Source organism: Fringilla coelebs (genome assembly GCF_963513975.1).
Source record: "Fringilla coelebs genome assembly, chromosome: 22".
NCBI classification, from domain to species: Eukaryota; Metazoa; Chordata; class Aves; order Passeriformes; family Fringillidae; genus Fringilla; species Fringilla coelebs.
Genome location: NC_140048.1, coordinates 3,628,002 through 3,654,203, shown reverse-complemented (window position 1 = coordinate 3,654,203; position 26,202 = coordinate 3,628,002). Strand labels below are relative to the sequence as shown.

The window sequence follows — 26,202 nt, the reverse complement described above, 5'->3', positions numbered from 1 at the left end:
GCTCGTGCCCTGCACACCGTGGGTGCTGATGGATCAGCCTGGCCCCTCCTTCCCAGCCTGGAGAACTCAGGGAGCTCCTCTGTCCCACTCCTTCCCAGCCTGGAGAACTCAGGGAGCTCCTCTGTCCCACTCCTTCCCGGCCTGGAGAACTCAGGGAGCTCCTCTGTCCCGCTCCTTCCCGGCCTGGAGAACTCAGGGAGCTCCTCTGTCCCACTCCTTCCCAGCCTGGAGAATTCAGGGAGCTCCTCTGTCCCACTCCTTCTCAGCCTGGAGAACTCAGGGAGCTCCTCTGGAGGCAGGAGGGGGAGCTGGCAGCCAGGCAGCAGCACAGGAAGCATTCCTGAGCCCACAGCTCCCCCAGGAACACCCCGAGCCCTGCCCCTCTCCGTGGCCAGGCTGAGGAGCTCCCAGCCAGGATGAGCCATTTTCCAGGACATTCTGTGGAATGGAGCAGCAGGATCTGCACTGGCTGCTTGCTGTCAACTCCAGAGATCCAGAGGCTTGGGAACAGCACTCAGGAAGGTCACAGGATTGGCCACTTTGCCTTTCCCTAACACTGAGAGGGTGCAGCAATCAGGATTTTCCCTGTCCAGCCCTAGCTCTGCTCCTGCACAGCACTTCTGGCAGGCAAAACAAACACATTTGGTATTTACTCTGAGTTCCAACCCCACAGCTGGCTTTGGGCAGTATCAACTACTCTCTCAATCTTGATTTAAAAACAAACATAAAGTTATTGGCTGAGGTTTGTACCCTGTTTTTACCTGGCTGAGGTGCTACAATTCCCATTCTAACCGTGAAGAGCTCGGTGGGGCTGGAGTTTTCCTCAGCCAGCCCCGTGTGATCTGTCTTTGATGCTGCTTCTCCTGGGTAAAAATACAGAAAGATGGGCAAAGCCAAGGTCTTGTCACTTTCTCACAGAGAAAGCACGTGGCTGTTCCTCCCCAGTTCTAGGGCAGCAGCACTTTGGGATTCACTTTACTACAGCCTAAAAAGGATTACAGCATTTCCCAGTGCTCAGCTTTCCCCAAGAACAGCGGTCAGGAGCTCTCCCAAAGTCCTGTCTCCAGCCCACACCAAGGTCAGTTTATCCTGATCCTTCACCTACCCCAGTCTACACATCATGGAAGCAGCATAAAATGGAGTTAGCTCTCTGTCTGCAAAGGAAAATCTGCAAACACTAAAAAAAAAAACCCTGAAAGAAGAGACAAAGCAGGGCTGACTGCCCTCCTAACCCAACCACTGGAAACAAAGGCATTGTGATACAACATTCCACCTCAAAAGAAGCTCTACAGACATCTAAGTGTGCAAATGTGGGTTTAGCTTTCCTTTTCCCAAGGGATAACTGTAGCCCAGCAGGGACCAAACATTCCATATAAATAAGGCGAGCATTTTTTTTGTTTTTGCATAGAAGTTACTCAGTGATAGTCCCCCCCCAGTGACCCCTCCTGTGCCCCCCTGCTTTGCCACCGAGCTGAGTCCTGCTCCTCCAGGTCCTGGAGTCCAGAAGAAACCTTGGACACATCCCAAAGGCTCCCTCACCCCAAAAGGTGGGATGAAGAAAACCCTCTGAATTTTGCAGAACTGCTTCACCCTGCGAGCTGTCTCCCAACCCGCTGTTGTTTTTAAATGTTTGCAGTTCAATGTAGAGGCAATTATTTTATTTTCCTTGTGCCAGACATTTGTAATTGCACCACAATTGTCTTGGTTTTGCTGCTCTTTTTGCCAATGTTGCTTTTGCCAATCAGTGCAGCAGCTCAATAAAACCAGCAGCTTATTGAAGTACCCAGAGCCTCTGCAGCACCATCCTCTGCTGCCACCAGCTTTGGTTGTTTGTGGTTTTTTTTTTTAACAATATATTTTATAAAAACACCTGCTATTAATATTCCACTGGAGCTCAAAGTGGCTCAGCTTGGGGCAAAGGCACAATTAAAACACCGTGTTTTCCTACAGGACTCTGCATTTATGGTTTGTAGAACAATAGAAATGTACAGCACCAATCCTTGGCTGGGAGGAGATGTGTGTAGGAATGAGTCCTCAGAGTCCCTCTGCAGGGGCTCTCAAGTCTTTCACCTTTCCCCCAGCAATTGGTTTGGAATCTTCTCTCTCCATCTCCCCCTTGGCTGGAATGCTCCCACTCGCTATCAGCTGACCATGGGCTCCACGTCCGTCTCTCTGTCCAAATCATCCTGAATTTCATCTGTGTTTCCTGAGTCACTGCTGGCTACAGAGCTGGGGGATGGAGAATTCCTGCAGGGAAACACAGGGAAAGGTGCAGCCAAAAAGTTAAATATCCATGAGTGAAGGAAGAAAAAAGTCTTACAAGAAAACAGTCACTTTCCCTTCCCAATATTATTTTAAAACCCCCTTATTAACGTTAAACATTGGAATTTCCCCAAGCTATTCAAAAACCCCTTTAATAACATTAAACTTAGGATTTACAGTAAATATCAGTAGAAAAATCAAGGTGCCACCCCAGCCCTCCCCTGCTCAAACACAGAGGCTGTCCCAAGTTTACTGATGGGGAAATGGAGAGCAAAGACTCTCAGCATCCCTAATACCCAGAGCCCTGAAAATTGAAAGTTTATCATCTTGTTCTACTGGGGTTGAGCAAGAGATAAGAGAAATCCCTCATAGTGTAAGGTTCTTAACACATGAGAAGATTAAAAAACAAGTTCCTCATGTAAGTCCAGAGTCGAGATTTAATTTGGGGTTTTAAGAGTTCTAAATCTGAGATGTTAAAGACTGGAAGTCCAGCTGAGCTGCAGCTCCCTGGGTTTAGGAGGAGCTGCTGAACCCTTGGGGCTGTTCCAAGGAACAGGACCCCACACTCCCCCTCCCAGGGCTGATGTGGGACACAAGATTCTCCAAAGGACAAGGCCATCCAGTGACAGCATTGCCTTTAGCCCAGGCTGGCAGGAACTGATGCCTTTAGGTAATCCTAAATTCCTCAGATGATGGTGAGGATTCTGGGGGAGATGGGAAGGAGGATGACAGATCTGGTGGTTAAGATGGCAGTTGGTTTGTTAGTGCATCACTGTTTTATGTGATTTGTGGTGTGTGTGGGGAGTGTAATTGTGGTGCAGTGTGCAAGGCAAAGGCAGAAAAACAGGCTGAGTAGGGAGAGAAGGGAGATGAGCTTTAGCTTTCATATTTCTCAGATTCTGTGCTGCATTAGTGCATAACTCTGAATTTCATATAAAGTGTTAGCAAGTTCTCCTCATAGTTTAGTCCAGCCTGAGAACCAAGGACACTGCTGCAGCCCAAAGGGTGAACTGGGGGGAAGCAAACTGGGAGAATGTGACTTCATGACCTGAAGCTGTACCTGGACAATTACCCACAATATGCTAGTGGACTGAACTTGTAAAAGTGTGAAAACTCACGGCCTGTGCTCCATCTTGGGTGTAGCCCAGGCTCTTGCACTGCCCAAGGTGTATCTTTGGAGGCCTTTTAATAAATCCCTACTTCGTTCCTGTAACAGTGTCCAGCCTCTGCTCCAGGTGCCCTCTCCAGCATCACCCCCAGGAAGGAATGTGCTGCTTTTCAGCTTCTTTCTTTTCTACCTCTGTTGAGGTCAGGATGGAAGGCACTCAAGCTGATAGTTTGTGTTCAAATTCAGGTGTTTATTATTTCTTATCAGTCTCACAGCAGTGAGTTCTGCAGTTCTTCACCAACAAGGCACTAAATGGGCAACAATCTTTTGCTACAAGGTCTTTTAAGGCTAAACCATCCAATTAAGAAATTACATCTAAATTAATTTCACTTTTAACCCAATAACAAATCACTCATAGTCCACAATGCAGACTTTTCTGTCCAGTTACAAAATATCACCCAAACCCATGGAGAAGAAGGAAGAAGAAGGTGCAGAAGGTGAAGAAGGAGGAGCAGTCTCTGCCCTAAAACCTCCATCTTGCTCTGTATTTATTACTATATCCTAAAACCCCAAACTCTAAATTTTCAACCCTGTGATATTACACACTCTTAATCAACTCTAATCAACCACAATCCCAGTTCTATCAATCAATCAATTTTGGAAGCTTCTCCACGGCCTCAGGTGAAATGCAGTGTGTTGTAGTGTGTTGCAATTTCCTGTTTCAGACTTCCCAATCCTTTCCCAGGTACCAATAGCTTCTCTGTTCCCCTCCCCTTGCCTCTTCCTAAGTGATGTCCATCAAGCTTAACTTTCCAGCAAGGGCATGGTGGGATTGGCAGAAGTTCAAAAGATGCTTCTCAGCCCTGGGGTCATTGGCCTGTCTGAGTGTCATTGTCCCCTGAGACTCTCCCTCTCCCACCTGGTTGGTGGCTCACCTATCCTCTCCCTTCCCCCTCCCCCTGGGCTTAAAAGGACCTGCAGACCATGGACCTGGACTTAAAAGGACCTAGAGACCATGGACCTGGGCTTAAAAGGACCTGGGACCATGGACCTGGGCTTAAAAGGACCTGGGACCATGGACCTGGGCTTAAAAGGACCTGGAACAATGGACCTGGGCTTAAAAGGACCTGGGACCATGGACCTGGGCTTAAAAGGACCTAGAGACCATGGACCTGGGCTTAAAAGGACCTGGGACCATGTGGCTGGGATTCTACTGTGGCTGTTACCAAGATTCAGAGATCTGAGACCCTGGAATAAAGCTCTGGATTAAAGCCTGCAGTACAATTCTCTCCTTTTCTCTTCACCTAGCCTAAGGACTCTCACCAGAGGTAAACCTGAGTTCCTACCAGCCTGGACTTGTTCTCAGTGTCCAGCTGCAGCATCCAGCCAGCCAGAGGGATCTCTGTGGTGAAACACCACAGCTGCTGCCTCTGGTCAAGCAGCAAGGGCTGGACGAGCCCAGGCACGTTCCATCCGGGAATATTGGGATATTATTCCAATAGCAGTGCTCTCCTGGGGGTCAGCAGCACAGAAAGGCTGAAATTCTCAGCTGAAGGAGCTGCTGGGGCAGAGAGGAGCCCTCACCTGTCAGCTGAGCCCTTGATGAGCCTCCTGCAGGTTTCCATCTGCACGTCCAGGCCCCGCTTCATGCTGCACATCTCCATGTACTCGTGCAGGTGCCGGTTCATGTCGCTCTTGGCTGTGGCCAGTTCCAGCTGAAGGGCAAAGAATCAGCTTCAGGGGAGGAGCAATCCCACTTTTCCTGCACTTCTTTCCTTTCCCTGCACTCCTCACACTGCCCCAGCTGCCCAGAGCCCACCCAAACACCCCACAGTGCCCAGTTCAGCTCACTGCTCCTGACTGCCAGGGCACTCAGAGCTTCACACCGGTTCTGAGCAGCCCTGGCTTTGCTTTTTATTAAAGCTTCTCTGTTTCTAACACTACCACAAAAGCCATCCTGCTGATTTTATGCCTTCTGAAGTAGCTGAACTATCTTAAGTGTAATATAAATCTCCAAGAACTTATAAGACCTAGCTCAAAAAAACCATTTATCGCCCTGCAGGGCTTTTCCTGCTCTTGGCACCTTGTTTGTCAACAGGCAGTCATTAATGAAAGCAGCTCCAGGCAGGACAGAGATTTTGAGAGGCTCCAGCTGCTGTTTCTGGGCACCTGTGAGGCCACATCCTGGGAAGCATTTCCCAGGGTGAGGGTGGACATGCAGAACAAAGGGGAAAAAAGAAGAACAGTGTGGTTTTATTCCCTTTGTTCTGCAGCTTCTCTCTGCACCAGCCTCAGATTTATGCTCAGTGCTGTAGTATGGAGCAATAATAGCCCAGAGAATGGCATTTAGAGAAATCCCCAGGGCACACCAGAGGAAATGCCTTTGCACTGTTGGATATATGGACATTCCTGCTTCCCTCTGGGATGGCTCTGTGCTGTGTCCATCCATCAGGAACAACTCCCCTTCCTCACCTCTATCTGCCCTATTGTCTCCTGGTACTCCTTGTCTCTCGTTTTGAAGAAAGACTCTGTCTCGTGGATCAAGTTTCCCAGGTTTTCTTCCTGCAGGGGAGAGGAGGACACAAGAAATCAGCAAGGAAATAAAGGAATTCAGGAGAGAACTGAAGATTTTATTTAGGCTCCCTGGAAATGCAGGTTATTGTGTTCCTTCCTTCCTGCACTGATTTTTTAAAGACACTGTTTCACAGACTAGGAATATTCTTCTTCAATCTGGAATACCAGGAAAACACATTTCTGTGCCATGACCACAGCTCTGGACACACAAAAGCAAGGGCTGATCAAGGCTCTAGCAATTAAACCCAGGCACCTGCTGCATTCCAAAGCACCAACCCCCTGGATTTTTCTGAGCCTTTCACAGCCTGATCACACTTGCACAGACTGGAATTGCTCTCCAGCCATGAAACTTAATTTTCCCTGCATTGACCACGCTGCTACTCCCAGCTTTGCACTGGAATTCTCATTTTCCAGTTCCATATCATCACTCTCCAGTGCATGCACGGATTCCCACTGGAATTCCTGCACTGCTGGATAAAGCAGGAACAAATGCTGTCCCACAGAAACTGACAGCACAGTCTGGGCTCCCAAACACACAGAGATGCGTGGTGCTGCCCAAAAAGGCACCACAATGTCACTGTTCCCTCTTTCCAGCCTTCAACCACCTCTGTTTTCCATTAAAAAATGATCCTCAATTTAGCACAACTGCACCGATGAGTGTTAACGGGGTTTCCATGCTCTGGCACATCTGTGGCAGATTTACAGGGCTGGTTCCTGGTACCCACACCAGGCTATCCAGCCTGGAGTTACAAGAATCATCCTGCTGATCCTTTTATATGCAGAAGAGCTTTAAGGAGGAAGGTCATAAAAGAAGGTGGCGAGGGCAGCGTGTAAGAACTTGAAAGGAATAAAACCCACGGAAGGAAGATTCAGGCATGTAAAGCACATGTTAAAGAGCAGGCACAGCCGGAGCAGTCTTTATTCTGAACCTCCATCTACAAGCCAAATCTACCCTTTCCTTGTATAATTTTCATTTAGAAGGATTTAAGCTTCTTAAAATCTTTAGAGTTTCCCCGTGCGGGGCCGGGGCTCGGCGCTATTGCTGTGCTTAGCCAGGCACGCCCGGCCTATGCAAATCAGCTGTCATTAATTCCTGCACGAGGCTCCTCGTTATCACCCTGCCACTCTCCCTCTCCTCGTTATCACTGCCAGTCTGCTCCTGTTATCCCTGTGCCACTCTCTGTGCCTGTTATCCCTGTGCCACTCTCTGTCATCCCTGTGCCACTCTCTGTCCCTGTTATCCCTGTGCCACTCTCTGTGCCCATTATCCCTGTGCCACTCTCTGTGCCCATTATCCCTGTGCCACTCTCCTGCTCCTGTTATCCCTGTGCCACTCTCTGTCCCTGTTATCCCTGTGCCACTCTCTGTCCCTGTTATCCCTGTGCCACTCTCTGTTATCCCCGTGCCACTCTCTGTCCCTGTTATCCCTGTGCCACTCTCTGCTCCTGTTATCCCTGTGCCACTCTGTCCCTGTTATCCCTGTGCCACTCTCTGTCCCTGTTATCCCTGTGCCACTCTCTGTTATCCCCGTGCCACTCTCTGCTCCTGTTATCCCTGTGCCACTCTGTGTGCCCGTTATCCCTGTGCCACTCTCTGCTCCCATTATCCCTGTGCCACTCTCTGTCCCTGTTATCCCTGTGCCACTCTCTGTCCCTGTTATCCCTGTGCCACTCTCCTGCTCCTGTTATCCCTGTGCCACTCTCTGTTATCCCTGTGCCACTCTCTGTCTCTGTTATCCCTGTGCCACCCTCTGTCTCTGTTATCCCTGTGCCACTCTCTGTCCCTGTTATCCCTGTGCCACTCTCTGTCCCTGTTATCCCTGTGCCACTCTCTGTCCCTGTTATCCCTGTGCCACTCTCTGTTATCCCTGTGCCACTCTCTGTTATCCCCGTGCCACTCTCTGTCCCTGTTATCCCTGTGCCACTCTCTGTGCCCGTTATCCCTGTGCCACTCTCTGTTATCCCTGTGCCACTCTCTGTCCCTGTTATCCCTGTGCCACTCTCTGTGCCCGTTATCCCTGTGCCACTCTCTGTTATCCCTGTGCCACTCTCTGTCCCTGTTATCTCTGTGCCACTCTCTGCTCCTGTTATCCCTGTGCCACTCTCTGTGCCTGTTATCCCTGTGCCACTCTCTGTCATCCCTGTGCCACTCTCTGTCCCTGTTATCCCTGTGCCACTCTCTGTGCCCATTATCCCTGTGCCACTCTCTGTGCCCATTATCCCTGTGCCACTCTCCTGCTCCTGTTATCCCTGTGCCACTCTCTGTCCCTGTTATCCCTGTGCCACTCTCTGTCCCTGTTATCCCTGTGCCACTCTCTGTTATCCCCGTGCCACTCTCTGTCCCTGTTATCCCTGTGCCACTCTCTGCTCCTGTTATCCCTGTGCCACTCTGTCCCTGTTATCCCTGTGCCACTCTCTGTCCCTGTTATCCCTGTGCCACTCTCTGTTATCCCCGTGCCACTCTCTGCTCCTGTTATCCCTGTGCCACTCTGTGTGCCCGTTATCCCTGTGCCACTCTCTGCTCCCATTATCCCTGTGCCACTCTCTGTCCCTGTTATCCCTGTGCCACTCTCTGTCCCTGTTATCCCTGTGCCACTCTCTGTCCCTGTTATCCCTGTGCCACTCTCCTGCTCCTGTTATCCCTGTGCCACTCTCTGTTATCCCTGTGCCACTCTCTGTCCCTGTCATCCCTGTGCCACCCTCTGTCTCTGTTATCCCTGTGCCACTCTCTGTCCCTGTTATCCCTGTGCCACTCTCTGTCCCTGTTATCCCTGTGCCACTCTCTGTCCCTGTTATCCCTGTGCCACTCTCTGTTATCCCCGTGCCACTCTCTGCTCCTGTTATCCCTGTGCCACTCTGTGTGCCCGTTATCCCTGTGCCACTCTCTGCTCCCATTATCCCTGTGCCACTCTCTGTCCCTGTTATCCCTGTGCCACTCTCTGTCCCTGTTATCCCTGTGCCACTCTCCTGCTCCTGTTATCCCTGTGCCACTCTCTGTTATCCCTGTGCCACTCTCTGTCTCTGTTATCCCTGTGCCACCCTCTGTCTCTGTTATCCCTGTGCCACTCTCTGTCCCTGTTATCCCTGTGCCACTCTCTGTCCCTGTTATCCCTGTGCCACTCTCCTGCTCCTGTTATCCCTGTGCCACTCTCTGTTATCCCTGTGCCACTCTCTGTCTCTGTTATCCCTGTGCCACCCTCTGTCTCTGTTATCCCTGTGCCACTCTCTGTCCCTGTTATCCCTGTGCCACTCTCTGTCCCTGTTATCCCTGTGCCACTCTCCTGCTCCTGTTATCCCTGTGCCACTCTACTGCTCTTGTTATCCCTGTGCCACTCTGTGTGCCCGTTATCCCTGTGCCACTCTCTGTCCCTGTTATCCCTGTGCCACTCTCTGTCCCTGTTATCCCTGTGCCACTCTCTGTCCCTGTTATCCCCCTGCTGCTCTCTGCTCCAGCTCCCCGTGGTTTCTGCAGCCCCAGCAGTTCCCAGTAATCCCCAGAGGCTCCCTGAGCTCTGGATGGATGATCCAGGAACGGGAGGTGGAACAGGAACACGGCCTGGCAGCCAGACATCCCCCAGGCTGCTGCCTCAGCATCTTCCCTGGCTGGGAGGGATCATCTCCCACCTCCCCCCCTGTGCTGCTCAGGATGCAGTAACATGGCCATTCCATCATTCCCAGGCTGTTCCCAGCTATTCCATCATTCCCAGCTATTCCCAGCCCCAACCCCAGCCCATTCCCAGCTACTTCCAGCCCATTTCCATCCTTTCCCAGCTATTCCCAGACTGACCTCTGCCATTTCCCAGCCATTCCCACTCCATTCCCAGTCATTCCCAGCCATCCCCAGCCATTCCCTGTCATTCCCAGCCCTCTCCAGGCTGGTTTAAGAAGGTTCTGGAGTAGCTGGATCAGCTGCCTCTCCCTGGGATTTCAGGATTAAAAGGAAGCTGTTCATTATCCACCACTGCCAGCAGATCCCCACTGACTGGACAGAGGGAAGTCCAAGACTGAGGGGTCCAGAGGATGCCTGGGGCTTTTGTGGTCCTGCAACCACAGGTTCTGGGATGGGATTTACACCCTTCAACACCTCCCAGACCACGCCAAGGTTGCTCAGCTCCCCACAGGAACAACTGTGCAACCCATGCCCTGCACTCCACTTATTGCCATAATAAAGTGTGAATGATAATTCACAGAGAAAGTGAGGTGTTGTGGAAAATCACAGAATCCCAGACTGGTTTGGGCTGGAAGGAGCTTAAAGTTCACCCATTTCACCCCTGCCATGGGCAGGGACACCTCCCACTGTCCCAGGCTGCTCCCAAGCCCATCCAGCCTGGCCTTGGGCACTGCCAGGGATGGAGCAGCCACAGCTTCTCTGGGCACCCTGTGCCACGGCCTCCCCACCCTCACAGGGAAGGATTTTTTTCTAAAATCAAATCTAAACCTCCCTCCTGTCAGCCCAGAGCTTTAGAGAAAGCTCTGAAGGGTGACAAATTCCCTGATGGTCCTGGAACAGACACCTTGGATCCTTCACCTCTCCCTCAGCATTTTAAATACTCAGTCTGAAGGAGCCAAGGAAGTAGTTTGGCCAATAAAGTGATTGCACAGACTGCAAATCAACCACGGAGAGGAAGCACTAAGAGGATTTTAAAATCAAAGTCAGTCTGTGAGGCAAACTAGATCACCAGTCCAACACCCAGAGTGGCTGTAAAGGAGCAGCTGAGGGAGAGTTTGTGCAGAGAAGAGTTGCAGAAAACAGCGGGGATGAACTCACCTCTCCTTGGAGGTCAATGGAGGGGTTGCAGTTGGTGAAGTCCTCCCACAGCAGCAGCGTTTCCTCGTTCTCCTCCCACGTCAAACTGTCACAGTCGTCATCGAAATCAAAGGTTTCCCGGCTGGGAGAACAAACAGCCATTACCCAGAGCACTGCAGCCCCACTGCCCAGCCCTTTAATTAATTGTCTAGAAAAATGGGCTATGAGAGCTGAATGGGGGACAAAGGAAATCCTCACAGCTTTCACCACCAGCCTGTGCCACTGCCCAGGCCCCTCTCTGCTGGGCTCCCTGCCACCCCAGGGCACAATAAAAGCTCCTTGTTGGAGCTGCTGCTGCAGCACGAGGCCCGGCTCTGCCCTCCAGATGGAGCTGCACAGTAGCTTCCCCTGTTTGCAAAACCACAGAAATGCTTGGAGCCGTTCTCTCCTCAAAGGAAAGGAGCCCAAACACAGCTCGGGGGATGCCACAGGGCTCAGAACCCACAGGGATTTCACGGGGTTGCTCAGCCAAGGGCTCCCCTGGGGCCTTGGAACACAGCAGGGATGGAGGGAACCGGGGCTGGAGGGAAGCAGGGCTGGAATGAGCCAGGGCTGGAGGGAACCGGGGCTGGAGAGAACTGGGGCTGGGGGGAAGCAGGGATGGAGGGAAGCAGGGATGGAGGGAACCGGGACTGGGGGGAAGCAGGGATGGAGGGAAGCAGGGATGGAGGGAACCGGGGCTGGAGAGAACCGGGGCTGGAGAGAACCGGGGCTGGGGGGAAGCAGGGATGGAAGGAAGCAGGGATGGAGGAAACCAGGGCTGGAAGGAAGCAGGGCTGGAAGGAAGCAGGGATGGAGGGAACCAGGGATGGAGGGAAGCAGGGATGGAAGGAAGCAGGGATGGAAGGAAGCAGGGATGGAAGGAAGCAGGGCCGGAGGGAACCGGGGCTGGAATGAACCAGGGATGGAGGGAACCGGGGCTGGAATGAACCGGAGCTGGAATGAACCAGGGCTGGAATGAACCGGGGCTGGAATGAACCGGAGCTGGAATGAACCGGAGCTGGAATGAACCGGAGCTGGAATGAACCGGAGCTGGAATGAACCGGAGCTGGAATGAACCGGGGCTGGAGGGAACCGGGGCTGGAAGGAACCAGGATGCAAAGGCTGAGCCCCTGAGATGAGCAGAGCAGCACAGACACTGCTGCAGCCGCTGAGGACGGAGCACAGGGCAGCAGTGGCCTTTCACACCCTCATCTGCTCTAACCTTGTGCAATAAAGGAAAGTTGCAGAGCACTCAGCAGTAGCTGCCTCACATGGTGGTTAAGGAGCCCTGACAAAGAGCTGGAATTCCTCCCCAGCAGCCTGGATTCCAGGCTGATGCATTTTTATGGCTTTAGCTCACTTCCTCTGAGCTGATAACATCTCAGGAAGGAGCCCGATGCTGCCCCGGAGGCTGCAGAGCTTGGGAAGGGCCAGGAGGTTTGTCTGCATCAGCAGCACTGTAAAAATGTCATTTTCAACACTTGGACACTCATGACTCTGCCTCTTGCAATTCCACTTCTTCAAATTGTTTTCTTTTTCCAAGATCTGTCCTGGTCAGAGAGCAGAAAGGCTCCTGAGCTGACCTCACACAAAATCCACTGCAGTTCTGATTTTGTGCTACTTAATTCTTTAAAATTTGGCTCATTACAGCTAAAAAGCAAGTTGTTTGTTTCTGTTAATGGTTCCAGCTCCTCGATCTATTTCTAAGCTATTATTTTCTGCTTCACAAAGATCCCAGGCCCATCCCTAAGAGCCACCAACACCTTCACCCCAGCTTGACAGAACAAGGCTCCTGTAGTGAGCCACATGTAATAGGACATGGAGATAATTTCATTAGCAGAACCAAAACCCACTGGGTATCACAGGGCAGGTTTGGGAACAAAATTAAAACCTAATGATGCATGACCAACCTAGCAGGTACATTTAACTTCTTGCTTTTTTAAAAAATCCACACACTGCCTGCTGTCACACTGAATTTAGCAGTGGAAAAGTCAAAATTCTGTATTTATTACACTGATTATTACTGAGGGCCTAAAGACATCTGAAAGGAGCCCTCACGATCTTCCAGACAGATCCACCACTCCCATTTGCCTGCAGCCCAACTGAAAAACATCCCAAAACACTTGAGAGGTTTGTATCCACCCCAAGCTGAGTTTTCAGTCCAGATTTTATCCAGCCAAGCAGCAGCAAACTCCAGAAATCAAATATTCAGCCCAAGATGCAGAACAGACTCCTGGCTTTGACTCTTTTTTGTTGCATTTTTCCTCTTTTGCAGCAACCCAGAATAGCAAAACCGGTTTGTATTTTTTATATCCTCTGTAGTTCCTCCCACTTGAGGGAGGAGCAGAAATCTGATCATTTCCTTTGAACTTCCCCAAATTTCAATTTTTTATATCCTCTGTAGTTCTTCCCATTGAGGGAGGAGCAGAAATCTGATCATTTTCTTTGAACTTCCCCAAATTTCAATTTTTTATATCCTCTGTAGTTCTTCCCATTGAGGGAGGAGCAGAAATCTGATCATTTCATTTGAACCTCCCCAGATTTGCATTTTTTAATCCTCTGTAGTTCCTCCCACTTGAGGGAGGAGCAGAAATCTGATCATTTCATTTGAACTTCCCCAAATTTGCATTTTTTTATCCTCTGTAGTTCCTCCCACTTGAGGGAGGAGCATAAATATGATCATTTGAACTCCCCCAAACTTGCATTTTTCATATCCTCTGTAGTTCCTCCCACTTAAGGGAGGAGCAGAAATCATTTCATTTGAACCTCCCCAAATTTGCATTTTTCATATCCTCTGTAGTTCCTCCCATTGAAGGAGGAGCAGAAATCATTTCATTTGAACTTCCCCAAATTTCAATTTTTCATATCCTCTGTAGTTCCTCCCACTTGAGGGAGGAGCATAAATATGATCATTTGAACTCCCCCAAACTTGCATTTTTCATATCCTCTGTAGTTCCTCCCATTTAGAGGAGGAGCACAAAATTGATCATTTCATTTGAACTTCCCCAAATTTGCATTTTTCATATCCTCTGTAGTTCCTCCCACTTGAGGGAGGAGCACAAATCTGATCATTACATTTGAACTTCCCCAAATTTGCATTTTTTATATTCTCTGTAGTTCCTCCCACTTAAGGGAGGAGCACAAATCATTTCATTTGAACCTCCCCAAAGCCTGCTGCCAGCTCAGAGGTTCCAGGCTGGGGCTGCCTGTCAGGAGCAGTTCCCCAGGGCACTCACAGCTGGTTGAACATCCTCTTCATCTCGTCGGTGATGTTGAGCGAGCAGCTGACCTCGTCGTCCGAGAACCTGGCGTTGTCGGCGTCCTGCTCCGACAGCTCCTCGTCCGACGGCAGCTTCCGCTCCTTCTTCTTGGAAGCCACCTGGGGGGCAGAGAGAGCAGTGACTGCAGGGCTCAGGGAGGGGGATTGGGGTGCAAGGAGAGGACAGGGGGGTTGTGGCTGCCCAGCAGCTCCCGGGATGCCCTGCCCGGCCGGCGGAGCGCGCGCGGAGCACAGGAAGCGGCTGGGGAGAGCGAAGCGAGCTGCAGGCACCAGCGCTCTGGGGACGTCACTGAGCCCGGCCTGGCACCTGCCAGGGGCCATGCAGAGCCTGGGATGAGCCAGGGAAAGGCTGGGATGAGCCAGGGCAAAGCAGAAGGGGCAGCAGTGCCCGGGCAGAGAGCAGTGCCAGAACTCTCCCTCTCCTGCCACCACCACAGGTGTGGCCTCCAGCACAGAGCCCCAGCAAGGAACAGACAGGAAACCTTTCCAGAGAGCCTTTATTCCAGGGAGGAACTTCCACAGAGCCTTTTTGTTCCAGGGAGGAACTTCCAGAGAGCCTTTGTTCCAGGGAATAAATTTCCCACCCCAGCAGCAGCAGATTGAGGATCCTCAGCACACAAGAAGGGTTGGCTGAGCCAAGGAAAAGCCTGGACAGCCCCCAAGAAATGAAATTGAGGGAACTCAAGGGACACCCCTGCAAGGGGCACAGAGGGAACACACAGGATGCTCCCAGAGGATCCCAGAGGGTTGGGAACACACAGGATGCTCCCAGGGAACCCCAGAGGGTTGGGATCACACAGGATGCTCCCAGAGGATCCCAGAGGGTTGGGAACACACAGGATGCTCCCAGGGAACCCCAGAGGGTTGGGAACACACAGGATGCTCCCAGGGAACCCCAGAGGGCTGGGAACACAGGATGCACAGGTGGTGCCAGAACCTCAGACACACAATGCACTCCCAACCTACGGCAGTTTTCCCTCTTCTTGGCACACAGACCACCCCTTGTTGGCCTTGCTCTCCTGGTCACTTTAACCCCTGCAGGCCTGACCAGGAGTGTGCTCTGCAGTCACCTCTGAGCAGAAATGCTTAGCAATTTTCCTCAGAGACAAGAAGGAGCCACTGGCACCACACAGTGGCTCAACTTGCCAGAGAAATAATTCTCTTCTGAGGAGGTTTGAGTCTTTTGGGGAACACGAGGGGAAAAAACCATCAAACATTTCAGCAGCTTCACCAGCAGAGCCCACAAGGATCTTTCACAGTGTTTCTGGACAGCACTTAGCACACTGTGTGCTATCACTACACACAGAAAAGCATCAGATTTACTGAAAGCCCGAGCAAGACACATTTAGATGGAAGCAGAAGGAAGGTGGGTTAATCAGAGCTGAAACTGCAGTTGTGACAAGACCAGCTGCACTGGGAGTGACAGCCTTGATCCAGCAGAGCTGTCACTGCTCGCTTTTGGAGCAAATTAAAGGACTTTCCTTCGAGCTCCAAGGAGCTCCAAGGAAAGCAACTGCAGCAGCTAGAGCTCACCATCACAGAAATGTTATTTCTGGCCACAGAGCTTGAGCCAGAAATAAGAACATTCAGATGACAGTTCCACAAGCTTAAAACCTGTCACTTGTGAAGGGAACAAATGGGAGGGAGGAATTATACCAACCTAGACCCTGTAACACTGATTTTTTTCCCTGCATTCAGACTCAGAGCACAGCTTAAAGATCATCCTGGGACTCCCTTTTTGTCCAGCTCTCTGCACTTTGTGCTCCTGCAGCAGAGCCACCCTGACAGACAGCGGGGGAAATACAGCTACAGAGAGAGAGTTCAAGAAAAGGCAAATGACCTGGACCACACTGCTCAGCACTGCTCCCTCCTGCCCTGCCCTATGGAAAAGTCAGGGCCTAATCACCTGGAAAATCTTGGAAACGTCTTCCGAGTTGCGCTGCTGCGCGACATCGCACAGCTTGGCCGTGATATCGATTCGGCGGCAGATGTCCATGTCCACCTTCATGGCCTTTTCTTGGATCTTTGTGTCCAGGTCTGTCATGGGCTGCAGGAAGGACAGCAGGGATTATCTTCTATTATTAGACAGTTCAGGCAAGAAGAGATACCCCACAGTATCTCTGGAACCCCAGGCCACACCAGCGCTAAAGCTCACGCCCCGTTCTCGGGCAGGCAGAGCGTGGGCAGAGAGCAGTGCCAGAACTCTCCCTCTCCTGCCACCACCACAGGTGTGGCCTCCAGCACAGAGCCCCAGCAAGGAACAGACAGGAAACCTTTCCAGAGAGCCTTTATTCCAGGGAGGAATTTCCACAGAGCCTTTGTTCCAGCGAATAAATTCCCCACCAGGGCAGTCTGAGGACTCCACAGCTCACCCCTGATTCTAACAAAGTTCCAACTTTGATTTGCCACCAAAAAACACCTGCACCCACCCCAAAATAACTGCTCAGGGTGGCAGGGGGAGCCTGGGTGGGCCAGGAACAGGGAGGGACAATGAATGCCCAGAGAAGCTGAGGCTGCCCTGGCCTTGGAAATGCTCAAGCTGGGCTTGGAGCACCCTGGGACAGTGGAAGGAGTCCCTGCCCAGGCCAGGGGTTGGGGCTGAGCTGTCCTGAAGGTCCCTTCCATCCCAAACCATTCTGGGATTCCATAAATAACACTTTAAAAATGGAGAGCACCCCTCTGTGTAGCGTGTGCGGAGCAGAGTGAAATGTAAATCCTGGCGAGGATGCAACACTTCCCCTCTTGCAGACACAAAAAAGTTGTGCCTGCACAGAGAAGCTGCTGATAAACCAGAATCCAGGCTCCACAGCAACTGCACACAGAGCATGGGACCAGCAAATCCTGAGTGGATCCAAGGAGATCCATGAAAACCTTGGCACAGAGAACATTTCTCACTGGCACCAACCTGGCTTCCAGCCAGGCTAAGGTTCTGCATGAAAATTTCTGCCTTGTAGTGAGAATTTCTGCCTTGTAGTAGCTCTGATTTCTGAGATACTCCCACTCAGACAGAGCATCTGGCTCCTTATGAAGGAAGAAACATTAAAAAAACCCCAAACCATATTTTCCATCCTAGTTGAGACTTGCTCTCCTGGACAGTTCCACTCCTAAGCAATGCTTGCACCTGGGACACAAAAGTGGAAAAACCCTTTGCAGACCATTCTAAACACAAATCCCCTTTCTAAGAGAAAACTTTGGGCTTTTTGTTGGTTTGATTTGCTTTTCCCACCATTTTTTTTTTGTTTTAAATTATTACAGACTCTTCTCCAGGCCCTGTGAACCACCTTTAATAGAGTTTGAGATTTTTTTTGGTTTAAATTTTTACACAGACTCTTCTCCAGGCCCTGTGAACCACCCTTAGAGATTTGTGTTTTCCAGACACTCTGAGGAAAATAAATCTCTCAACACCGACACGATCTCACTTGCTGAGCTGCTGATCCTTATCTGCAGGAAGGAAAGAGCCACGTGCCAACATTTTGCACTTCTCTATTCTAAATATTTGCCCAGTGAGGCTCAAAGCAAGCACTCCCAGTGCTTTCCTCGGGTTCCCTGGTCCCTCAGAGCCTGCCCAGAGCACTTTCCCTGAGCCCAGAGGATGTTTGCCTGCAGCAGCACCTCCCTCTCTGCACACACAGCAGCTCCTGGCTGAATGGAGTCAGGCCCCAGCAGCCTCTCCCCTCCAGGTTCTAACCCAGCACAGCCACCCTTGATTAACCACCAGAAGGACACACAGCTAATTGTCAAATTTCCCATGAGCAGATCTAGTGGTGCTGAGAGAATGGGTTTGACACCTGGGAGTGGGTTCTGCAGGTTTCTGTGAAGTCAGGAGAAGGCTGTTGTGTGCAAAAATTACAGAATAAATCAGCGTAACAGGGTTTATTCCTCAGACAAATGGCTTCAGCACTACCTCAGACTTACTGAGAAAGGCACCTTAATGTTCACCTGGCTTATCTTTCCAGATATATGCATGATCTCACTTCTAAATAAAAGAATTTATCCACTCAGGGCCTAAAAGATCCTCTGGCTTTGAAGAGAGCTCAGTATCTAATGACACATGAGGAAATCCCTGAGAAAACAAAACTTTTTTTTTTTTTTAAGCCATGAGGTTGAACCAGCCCTGGAAGCACAGCCAATACCTGAACCAGGATTCATCTTTTCAGAGCTCATTCAGGGAGATGGGAAACACTCATTCCTCCCTGGGAGGGTGGGCAGGCCCTGGCAGAGGTGCCCAGGGAAGCTGTGGCTGCCCCTGGACCCCTGGCAGTGCCCAAGGCCAGGGCCTGGAGCAGCCTGGGACAGGGGAAGGTGTCCCTGCCATGGCAGGGGTGGAGCAGGATGATCTTTAAGCTCCTTCCAACCCAAACTAGCCCATGATTCCATACAATGTGTTCCTTTAGGAACAGGATTTCTTTGCATGGCTCCAGGCAAAGTCCCCGTGCCAGCAGCTCCTGGAGCTGCCCAGAGCTGAGCCTGCCCCCCAGGCTGGGACCTTCCCAGCCCTCTGCTCCCAGATCCGAGGCTGCCCAGCAGCTGTGGGGAAGGGAGGGAGGGCAGAGTCCTGGTTATGGGTAAGCAGCAGTTAATGCATCTCACACAGACCAGACAGGAAGCAGGGAAGGGGGATCTGCCTGATGCATTGGATCCCAGCAGCCATCACTAATTACACAGCAGCACTCGCTAATTACACAGCAGCACTCGCTAATCACCTGGCTGTGGATGGAGCCGTGTGCAGGACACACACCCACACAGGGCCCTCTGTACTTACATCACTCATCAGACCCTTAAAGACCACCAGCTCTGCCTTCAGCCTCTCAATCTTCTCATTCAGCTCCTCCTGGAGAGCTTCTGCTTCCTGGGCCTCCTGCAAGGGAAAAAACCCAGGGGGTGAGAGGGAGGGGAGAGCCCAGCCCAGCTCCCACTCAGCCTGAGCAGGCTGGTTAAAATGGAACTCCATTCTTTAGTGAAGTTTAATTGTTACCCTCTGTTGGAAATTCCACTCCCTCCTCCCACTTTGTCACAAACTTTGTCACAAACTTTGTCATTTCCTGCTCCAGCTTCCCAGCGTTAGCACTGTCCTCTACAGCTGCTCTGGCCAGAAGGCAAATTTTGAATTAAAAGACAAATAAAATGCTGAGCAGCATGAGGAGAGCTGCAGAAAGCCCTGCACCTTTCACCCCACACTGCCCAAACCTCACCTCTCTCAAGGTCTCCACCATGGATTCCAGGCTCATCCTTCTGGTCAGCTCCTCTTCCCACCTGAAAGACAAGAGGTGCCAAGTGTCAGTCACAGAGAAAAGCAGTTTTCCCCCTCAGAATCACAAGTTCTGATGGCTGTGGGAGGAAATGTGACAGTTACTGGAAATGCAGAGCAGATGGTGTCCCTCAGACAGAACAGGGAGTCCGTGAGGAAGGAAAGCTGTCTCCACTTTTGTTGGGAGCAGCATCCCTCCAGCAGAACCAGGGAATCACAGAGCTTTGGGCAGGGAGGGAGCTCAGTGATCCATTCCAGGGATCCATCCCCTCCAGGATCACCTTCCACTGCCCCAGGGTGCTCCAGCCTGGCCTTGGACACCGCCAGGGATTGGGGGGCAGCCTGCTCCTGTTCCTCACAGGAACAACTCCCTCCTCATTTCCAACCTAAATTCCCCCTCTTTCAGTTCATTTGATATTTGGCTGCAAATGAGGTGGAAAGTTTTTGGTCCAGAAAGAATCAGGGAAGTGATGTCAATCAAAAATGTTACAATTTCCCAGTTGAGTCCATGTGTTTCTGTGCCTTCTGTACCCAAATCCTCACTGATCTCTGTGCCCCAGCCACTTCCCAGCCCTCCAGCTGCCAGGAGAACACGCTGGGTGCCCACCCTCAGTGCTGGGGGTGCCAGGGAAGGAGACAGAGCTGAAATTGTTCCATTAAAGCTCACACAGGGGCTGAGGTCTTTAGTGAGCTCTGAGCAGCCTGGTCTGTGGAAGGGAGTGAAACAAAATGACTTCAAGGCTGCTTCCAACCCAGATATTTCAATTATTTTTATAATTGTATTTTCTATTGTATTGTATTTTCTATTGTATTGTATTTTATATTGTAATTTTGTTTTGGGTTTTTTTTTAAATTCTGTTTTTAAGCACTGAAACCCTTTACAGCAAACTCCAATCTGACAATTTGAACTGGAAACATTCTGGAAAAACGCTGATACACATCCACAGACATGGACAGGGTTTGAGTCTGGCAGGAGAGGGAAAGCCAAGCGTGTGCCCCCCTTCAAACAGGCACCAGTGCCAGCCCAGACCTGCCTGTCTGTTGGGACAACAGGAATTACCCTCCTGGAAAAGAAACTTTGGATACCACAAACCCAAAAGAATCCTGTGAACAGACTCCCCACGTGCCATCACAACCATTTCTGTCGCTCCCTCAACACTTCTCAGAGTTCAGCTGGAAATGTGAGGCCAAAAATCCACGGAATCACTGAAAGCACAGTGGTTAAATCCGCCAAAATGCAGAGATTCACCCCATTTTCCAAGGCACAAGCAGGTGGGGATGGATGGCTGCATGCAGGAGGAGCCCACGAGGCTGATCTGGGCACAGAGCTCATCCCACCTGCAAGGACCAGGGGGGATGTTCGGCCAGGGAGGGAATGTCTGAGGAATTCCCACCCCAGCCACGCTTCCCTGCTGCTGGGGGGCAGAACACCCAGCACAGCAGCCTGTGAGAGCTGCATTGGTGCAGGAGGACTTGTTGTGCATCTTTTTACCAGCATCGATTCACTGCCAAGCAGGGGAAAATATTTAGGCTGGAATTTGCATTTGTCACCAAACGTTGCAGCTCGGATTTCCGTGCCCTGGGTGGGTTTTGCACTAATTACATGTGCATTGCTATAAAAATAGCAACTTTGCCTTTCACCTTCCAATATCAGAGGCAAGAAGGTGAAATTAATGAAAGCAGGCAATTATGTTGGCAAGGTGTGAGCTGCCTCTCCTGTTACAGGGCAATCATCCCTGCTGCCTCTGCTGCCAGCGGTGGATGGGAGTCGAGCAGACGCTGCAAAAATTGATCTGCTGCCTCTCAAGGTTTGAACTCTGGGAGGAGGGATCCTGGCTGCATCCAGCCCTCCTGCTGGATTACTGCCTCCTCACCCTGCCTTCTGCAGAGGGAGGGAGGGATTTTTGGAGAACGTCATCTGTGTGTTTTCCCTGACTCTGCCAAAGGGCAGGAGAAAGGATTTGAGTTCCCCCCCAGCAGCTGCCAGAATTACACATCCCCAGCCTGCTCAGACCAACCTCCCTGGTCCTGCAGGCATCCCAGCAGCTCCATTGCTTTGCTTGGTGCTTTTTGCAGAGATTGACAGCCCTGATTCCTGCCCAGCAAACCCAAATCAGTGTCTTCTTCAGGAGAGGGGGAAAGGCACCACCTTCCACACACCCTCCCACAGTCCCTGTTCCTCTTAATTACAGCAACAATAAAACCATCAGGTGATTTTTTTATCAGTTCCAATCAGTTTTTCACCAGATTTTTTTAAAGTTCCTGCTTGACTGAAAGGAATTTTCACAGGTCTGGCAAGGAGGGTCCTGCTAACCATTAATATCAAATTCTTAACCCCAGAGCACGTTCCTCCCACCCACCACCAAGCTGATTAACCTCATTTACCAGCTCAAAATGCCAATCTTACTTTCCCCTCACACTTAAACCTCGGGAGAATATTCACAGTGAGGAGAGGACAGAGCCAGGCAGGGGATGACAATGGAGAGGAGGATTAATTGTGCATCTCAACTTCCAGGGAGGTGAGACAATAAGAAGATTGCTCATTCTGTGTTCATCCTGTGTTTGCTGCAGCACACCCGACTTTAAAGGGACCTTGGCAGCTGAGCTGATGCACATTCCCAAAATCCAGGAGTCAGGGCACTGAGAGGATGCTAATTATGGCTCTGCTGCCTTTATTATTCACCGCACTCCATTATTCTCCTGGTCATTTACATTAATCGGTATTTCTCTCCTCAGTTACCATCTGAGGTGAGATTGTGAGCCCAGCAGGCTGAGGGTGCCCCTGTGCTCCCTGGCACACAGAACCAGGGGATGCAGCCCAAAATTCCCCAGCAGCTCCAGAGCTGCCTCCATCCCAAGGCAGAGGGGAGCACCCCCAGCTCTGCACGGCAGGAGGGCAGCAGGAGCTCCCTGATCCCCGAGGGTCCCTTCCAGCCCAGGAGACTCCAGATCCTACAATTCTGCAATACCCAAAGTGCTGGGAAGCCAGCAGCCTTCCCACTGCAGCAGGAGATGAGCTGCTGCTGCTGCTCCCCAAGCACACTTTATTTCTTGGCTCGTGTGCAGCAATTGCAATGGATTCCAGCTGCATCCGAAAATCCTTTTTCTGACTCAGAAACGTTGCCGTCCAAAGCTCCCAGACATTGGGGCTTTTTATTACATTTTTAGTTCTTTCTTCTAAAAAAAGATCAGCGACATGAATTTGTTCATGCCTAAGCCAGGCTTTTTAAATTTTTTTTCCCTTCCTTCCAAGGACGTGTCAGCCCCATCCACCCGCAAATAAAGGGCAAGCCTGACTTCTCTGAAGCCCTTTTTTTCCCAGATGTGACACATCACATTCTCACATTCCAGGGCCGTTCCGTCACTCCTTCAGCCCTGCCTCGCCGTCTGAGAGGAGAACAAAGGAAGCCCGGCTCTCCGGGAAGGACACAGGGCAAACAACCCCCCGGAGCAGCCAGGATTAGCGTGGCTCCGAGCAGTGTCCTTGCAAAGCTGAGTCACAGCGCAGCTCTGCTCCCTCGGAGCTTGGGAGAGCAGCACCAGCTCCCAGGAAAGAGATGGAGACACCTCGGCATGACAGCCCTGAAAAGCTTCCCCGGCTTCTCCAGCCTCGGTGCTCATGGAATTGCACCGAGCTCTGCGCTGGCACCGGCTCCAAAACACTTTGCCACCGATGCCTCGGGTTTAGATTTTCTGGTTTTCAGATTCTGGGCTGACATCTCAGGTTTGGCTTTTCTATTTTTCACGTTCTGAGCTGCTTTGGTGTCTGAGTCTGGGCTCACATCAGGGCATGGTGAGCTCTGTGCACATCAGGGACACAAAATAATTCCTGCTCCAGCTGGGACCAAGGACAAATGAGCCAAATCCCAGCCCAGGAGCACAAACCCCGTGGGCTGGAGAGAGGAAAACAAGGGTGGGACTGCAGGGGCTGGGGCTGGGATGGGACAATGAACTGCAAGGTGCAAATGGAGCAGAACTGATCCCAGGGAGAGACCCCGTGCGTTTTGTGCCATTGTGGGACCATTTTGGGCCATTTTGGTTCACCTTGGGTTCATTTTGTGCCATTTTGGGTTCATTTTGTGCCATTTTGGGACCATTTTGTGCCATTTTGGTTCGTCTTGGGTTCATTTTGTGCCATTTTGGTTCACCTTGGGTGCAGCCCTGGCCAGGCTCTTGTGCTGCCCAAGGTGGATCCCTTGAGGAGATCCTTTCAATAAATCCCTGCTTTGTTCTTTAACTCTGTCCAGTCTCTGTTCTGGCTCAGCCTTCCCAAGGCGTCAGCACTGCCTTAAACCCCTCTCAAGGAACAGGATCCTCTTCCTTCCTCCTGTCCCAGTACCAGGCACAGTTCAGGAACACAGACCAGGGAAGGGCAGCAGATCCCCAAAAACCCCTTTGGAACAGCAAGTCAGTTCTAGCCGAGTTTGCCTTGCAGAGAGCTGCTCAGTAATTGCCTTTTGGAGGGATTTTAGATGTCTGGTTTGATTTAACCAACAAACAGCGTGCTCACAGGAGCCACCAGGTACAAACATGCTGGGTTCAGAATGGTTTTGCTCAAGGCAGAAAGGCACAAACAGAGCAGCTGATCGTTAATGACGCCTGATGGTATCAGCTGGATTATTCTTTCATTAAAAATATCCCTCCCTCAAGGAATAAAACATTCATCAAGTCATACTTAATGACAAAGTATTTGTTCCATAAGCAAAAGTCTCCAGGAAGACCCTTTTTGGTAGGGTGATGGAGGGAAGAAAATCTCCAAAAAGAACAACAAGGAAGGGAAGGGAAGGGAAGGGAAGGGAAGGGAAGGGAAGGGAAGGGAAGGGAAGGGAAGGGAAGGGAAGGGAAGGGAAGGGAAGGGAAGGGAAGGGAAGGGAAGGGAAGGGAAGGGAAGGGAAGGGAAGGGAAGGGAAGGGAAGGGAAGGGAAGGGAAGGGAAGGGAAGGGAAGGGAAGGGAAGGGAAGGGAAGGGAAGGGAAGGGAAGGGAAGGGAAGGGAAGGGAAGGGAAGGGAAGGGAAGGGAAGGGAAGGGAAGGGAAGGGAAGGGAAGGGAAGGGAAGGGAAGGGCTCCAGAGCTACCAGGTTTAAGTCCACACTGGGAAACTGAAGCGTTGGTTTGAGCAGTACCCATAAAATGCCCATGGAGACAGACACTAACAGTTCCCAAACACAGCAACACCCAGAACATTCAGCACCAGGAACAGAACCACTGCATTCCCTGCAGCACCCCAGTGTGGCACCAGCTGCTCCCAGCCCCGCTCTCCTGGGGGACAGCGGCACCTCCCCTGGCACAGCACGGCTGCCAGGGATGTCCCCAGCACTGGAGCCCCCGAGGCCGTGCACTGGCACCGTGTGACCCACACTGGCACCGTGTGACCCACACTGGCACTGTGTGATCCACGCTGGCACCGTGTGACCCACACTGGCACTGTGTGACCCACACTGTGCTGGCACTGTGTGACCCACGCTGGCACTGTGTGACCCACACTGGCACTGTGTGACCCACACTGGCACTGTGTGACCCACGCTGGCACTGTGTGACCCATGCTGGCATCATGTGACCCCCACACTGGCACTGTGTGATCCACACTGGCACTGTGTGACCCACGCTGGCACCGTGTGACCCCACGCTGGCACCGTGTGACCCACACTGGCACCGTGTGACCCACGCTGGCACTGTGTGACCCACGCTGGCACCGTGTGACCCACGCTGGCACTCTGTGACCCACACTGGCACTGTGTGACCCACACTGTCCTGGCACTGTGTGACCCACACTGGCACCGTGTGACCCACGCTGGCACTGTGTGACCCACACTGGCACTGTGTGACCCATGCTGGCACTCTGTGACCCACACTGGCACCCTGTGACCCACACTGGCACCCTGTGACCCACACTGGCACCGTGTGACCCACACTGGCACCGTGTGACCCACGCTGGCACTGTGTGACCCACACTGGCACTGTGTGACCCACACTGGCACCATGTGACCCACATTGGCACCGTGTGACCCACACTGGCACTGTGTGACCCACGCTGGCACCGTGTGACCCACACTGGCACTGTGTGACCCACACTGGCACTGTGTGACCCATGCTGGCACTCTGTGACCCACACTGGCACCCTGTGACCCACACTGGCACCCTGTGACCCACACTGGCACTCTGTGACCCACGCTGGCACCGTGTGACCCACACTGGCACTGTGTGACCCACACTGGCACACTGTGACCCACGCTGGCACTCTGTGACCCTACTCTGCACTGGGCAGTCCCTGGTGCCACTCAGCCCCTGTGAAGCCTTCTTTACTTTCCATGGAATCCCAGAGTGGCTTGGGTTGGAAGGAGCTTAAGGATTATCCCATTGCACCCCTGCCATGGGCAGGGACACCTTCCACCAGCCCAGGGTGCTCCAAGCCCCATCTAGCCTGGCCTTGGACACTGCCGGGCACAGGGCAAATACAAGAAAAATAAAACAAGAGACCAAAAGAAAAGAAAAAACACCACCAAAACCAAGCAAAATAAAAAAAAAAAACCAAAACAAACCAACCCAAAACAAATTAACAATTCACCATTCTCTCTGATTCTGGAATCCTTGCTTAGAGATCATTTTCCTTCCAGTTTTCATTTTGCACTAAATTAGACATAAAATTGCATCGACCAATTAGGTTCTTCACAATTGCTACCTCTGTCTAAATGAGCATTTTTAAGATGCTGTACAATACAGGGATTCCTCCTGATTATCCCAAGCGTTGATCATGTTGATCCCACATGCCCAACCTCATTGAAGCAAATTAAATGTTCCTTGATGGAGAACATATTAATTTAATGGGAAGGGCTGATTCCATTAGAGCCTGGCTGGAGCAGAGGATGCAGCACTGAGTGAAGTTGTGTTTCTGCCTGTTGCAACACCCTCCCCACAGAAGCTCTTTTGCCAAAAATCATTCCA

General features: G+C 51.4%; 1 protein-coding gene across 1 annotated transcript in view; it reads right to left on the bottom strand.

Moving 5' to 3' along the window:
• Positions 1-1,727: 1,727 nt before the first annotated feature.
• The window catches only part of IFFO2 (intermediate filament family orphan 2), a gene marked incomplete at its 5' end in the record, with an annotated part of 45,384 nt that continues 20,909 nt past the window's right edge, over positions 1,728-26,202 (bottom strand). The window contains 8 exons of the mRNA XM_084220184.1: positions 1,728-2,247; positions 4,955-5,085; positions 5,843-5,932; positions 10,712-10,832; positions 13,969-14,111; positions 15,919-16,059; positions 18,775-18,870; positions 19,205-19,265. Of these exons, the coding sequence (XP_084076310.1) occupies positions 2,142-2,247; positions 4,955-5,085; positions 5,843-5,932; positions 10,712-10,832; positions 13,969-14,111; positions 15,919-16,059; positions 18,775-18,870; positions 19,205-19,265 (889 nt within the window). The 3' untranslated portion in view covers positions 1,728-2,141. The remainder of the gene's footprint in view (positions 2,248-4,954; positions 5,086-5,842; positions 5,933-10,711; positions 10,833-13,968; positions 14,112-15,918; positions 16,060-18,774; positions 18,871-19,204; positions 19,266-26,202) is intronic.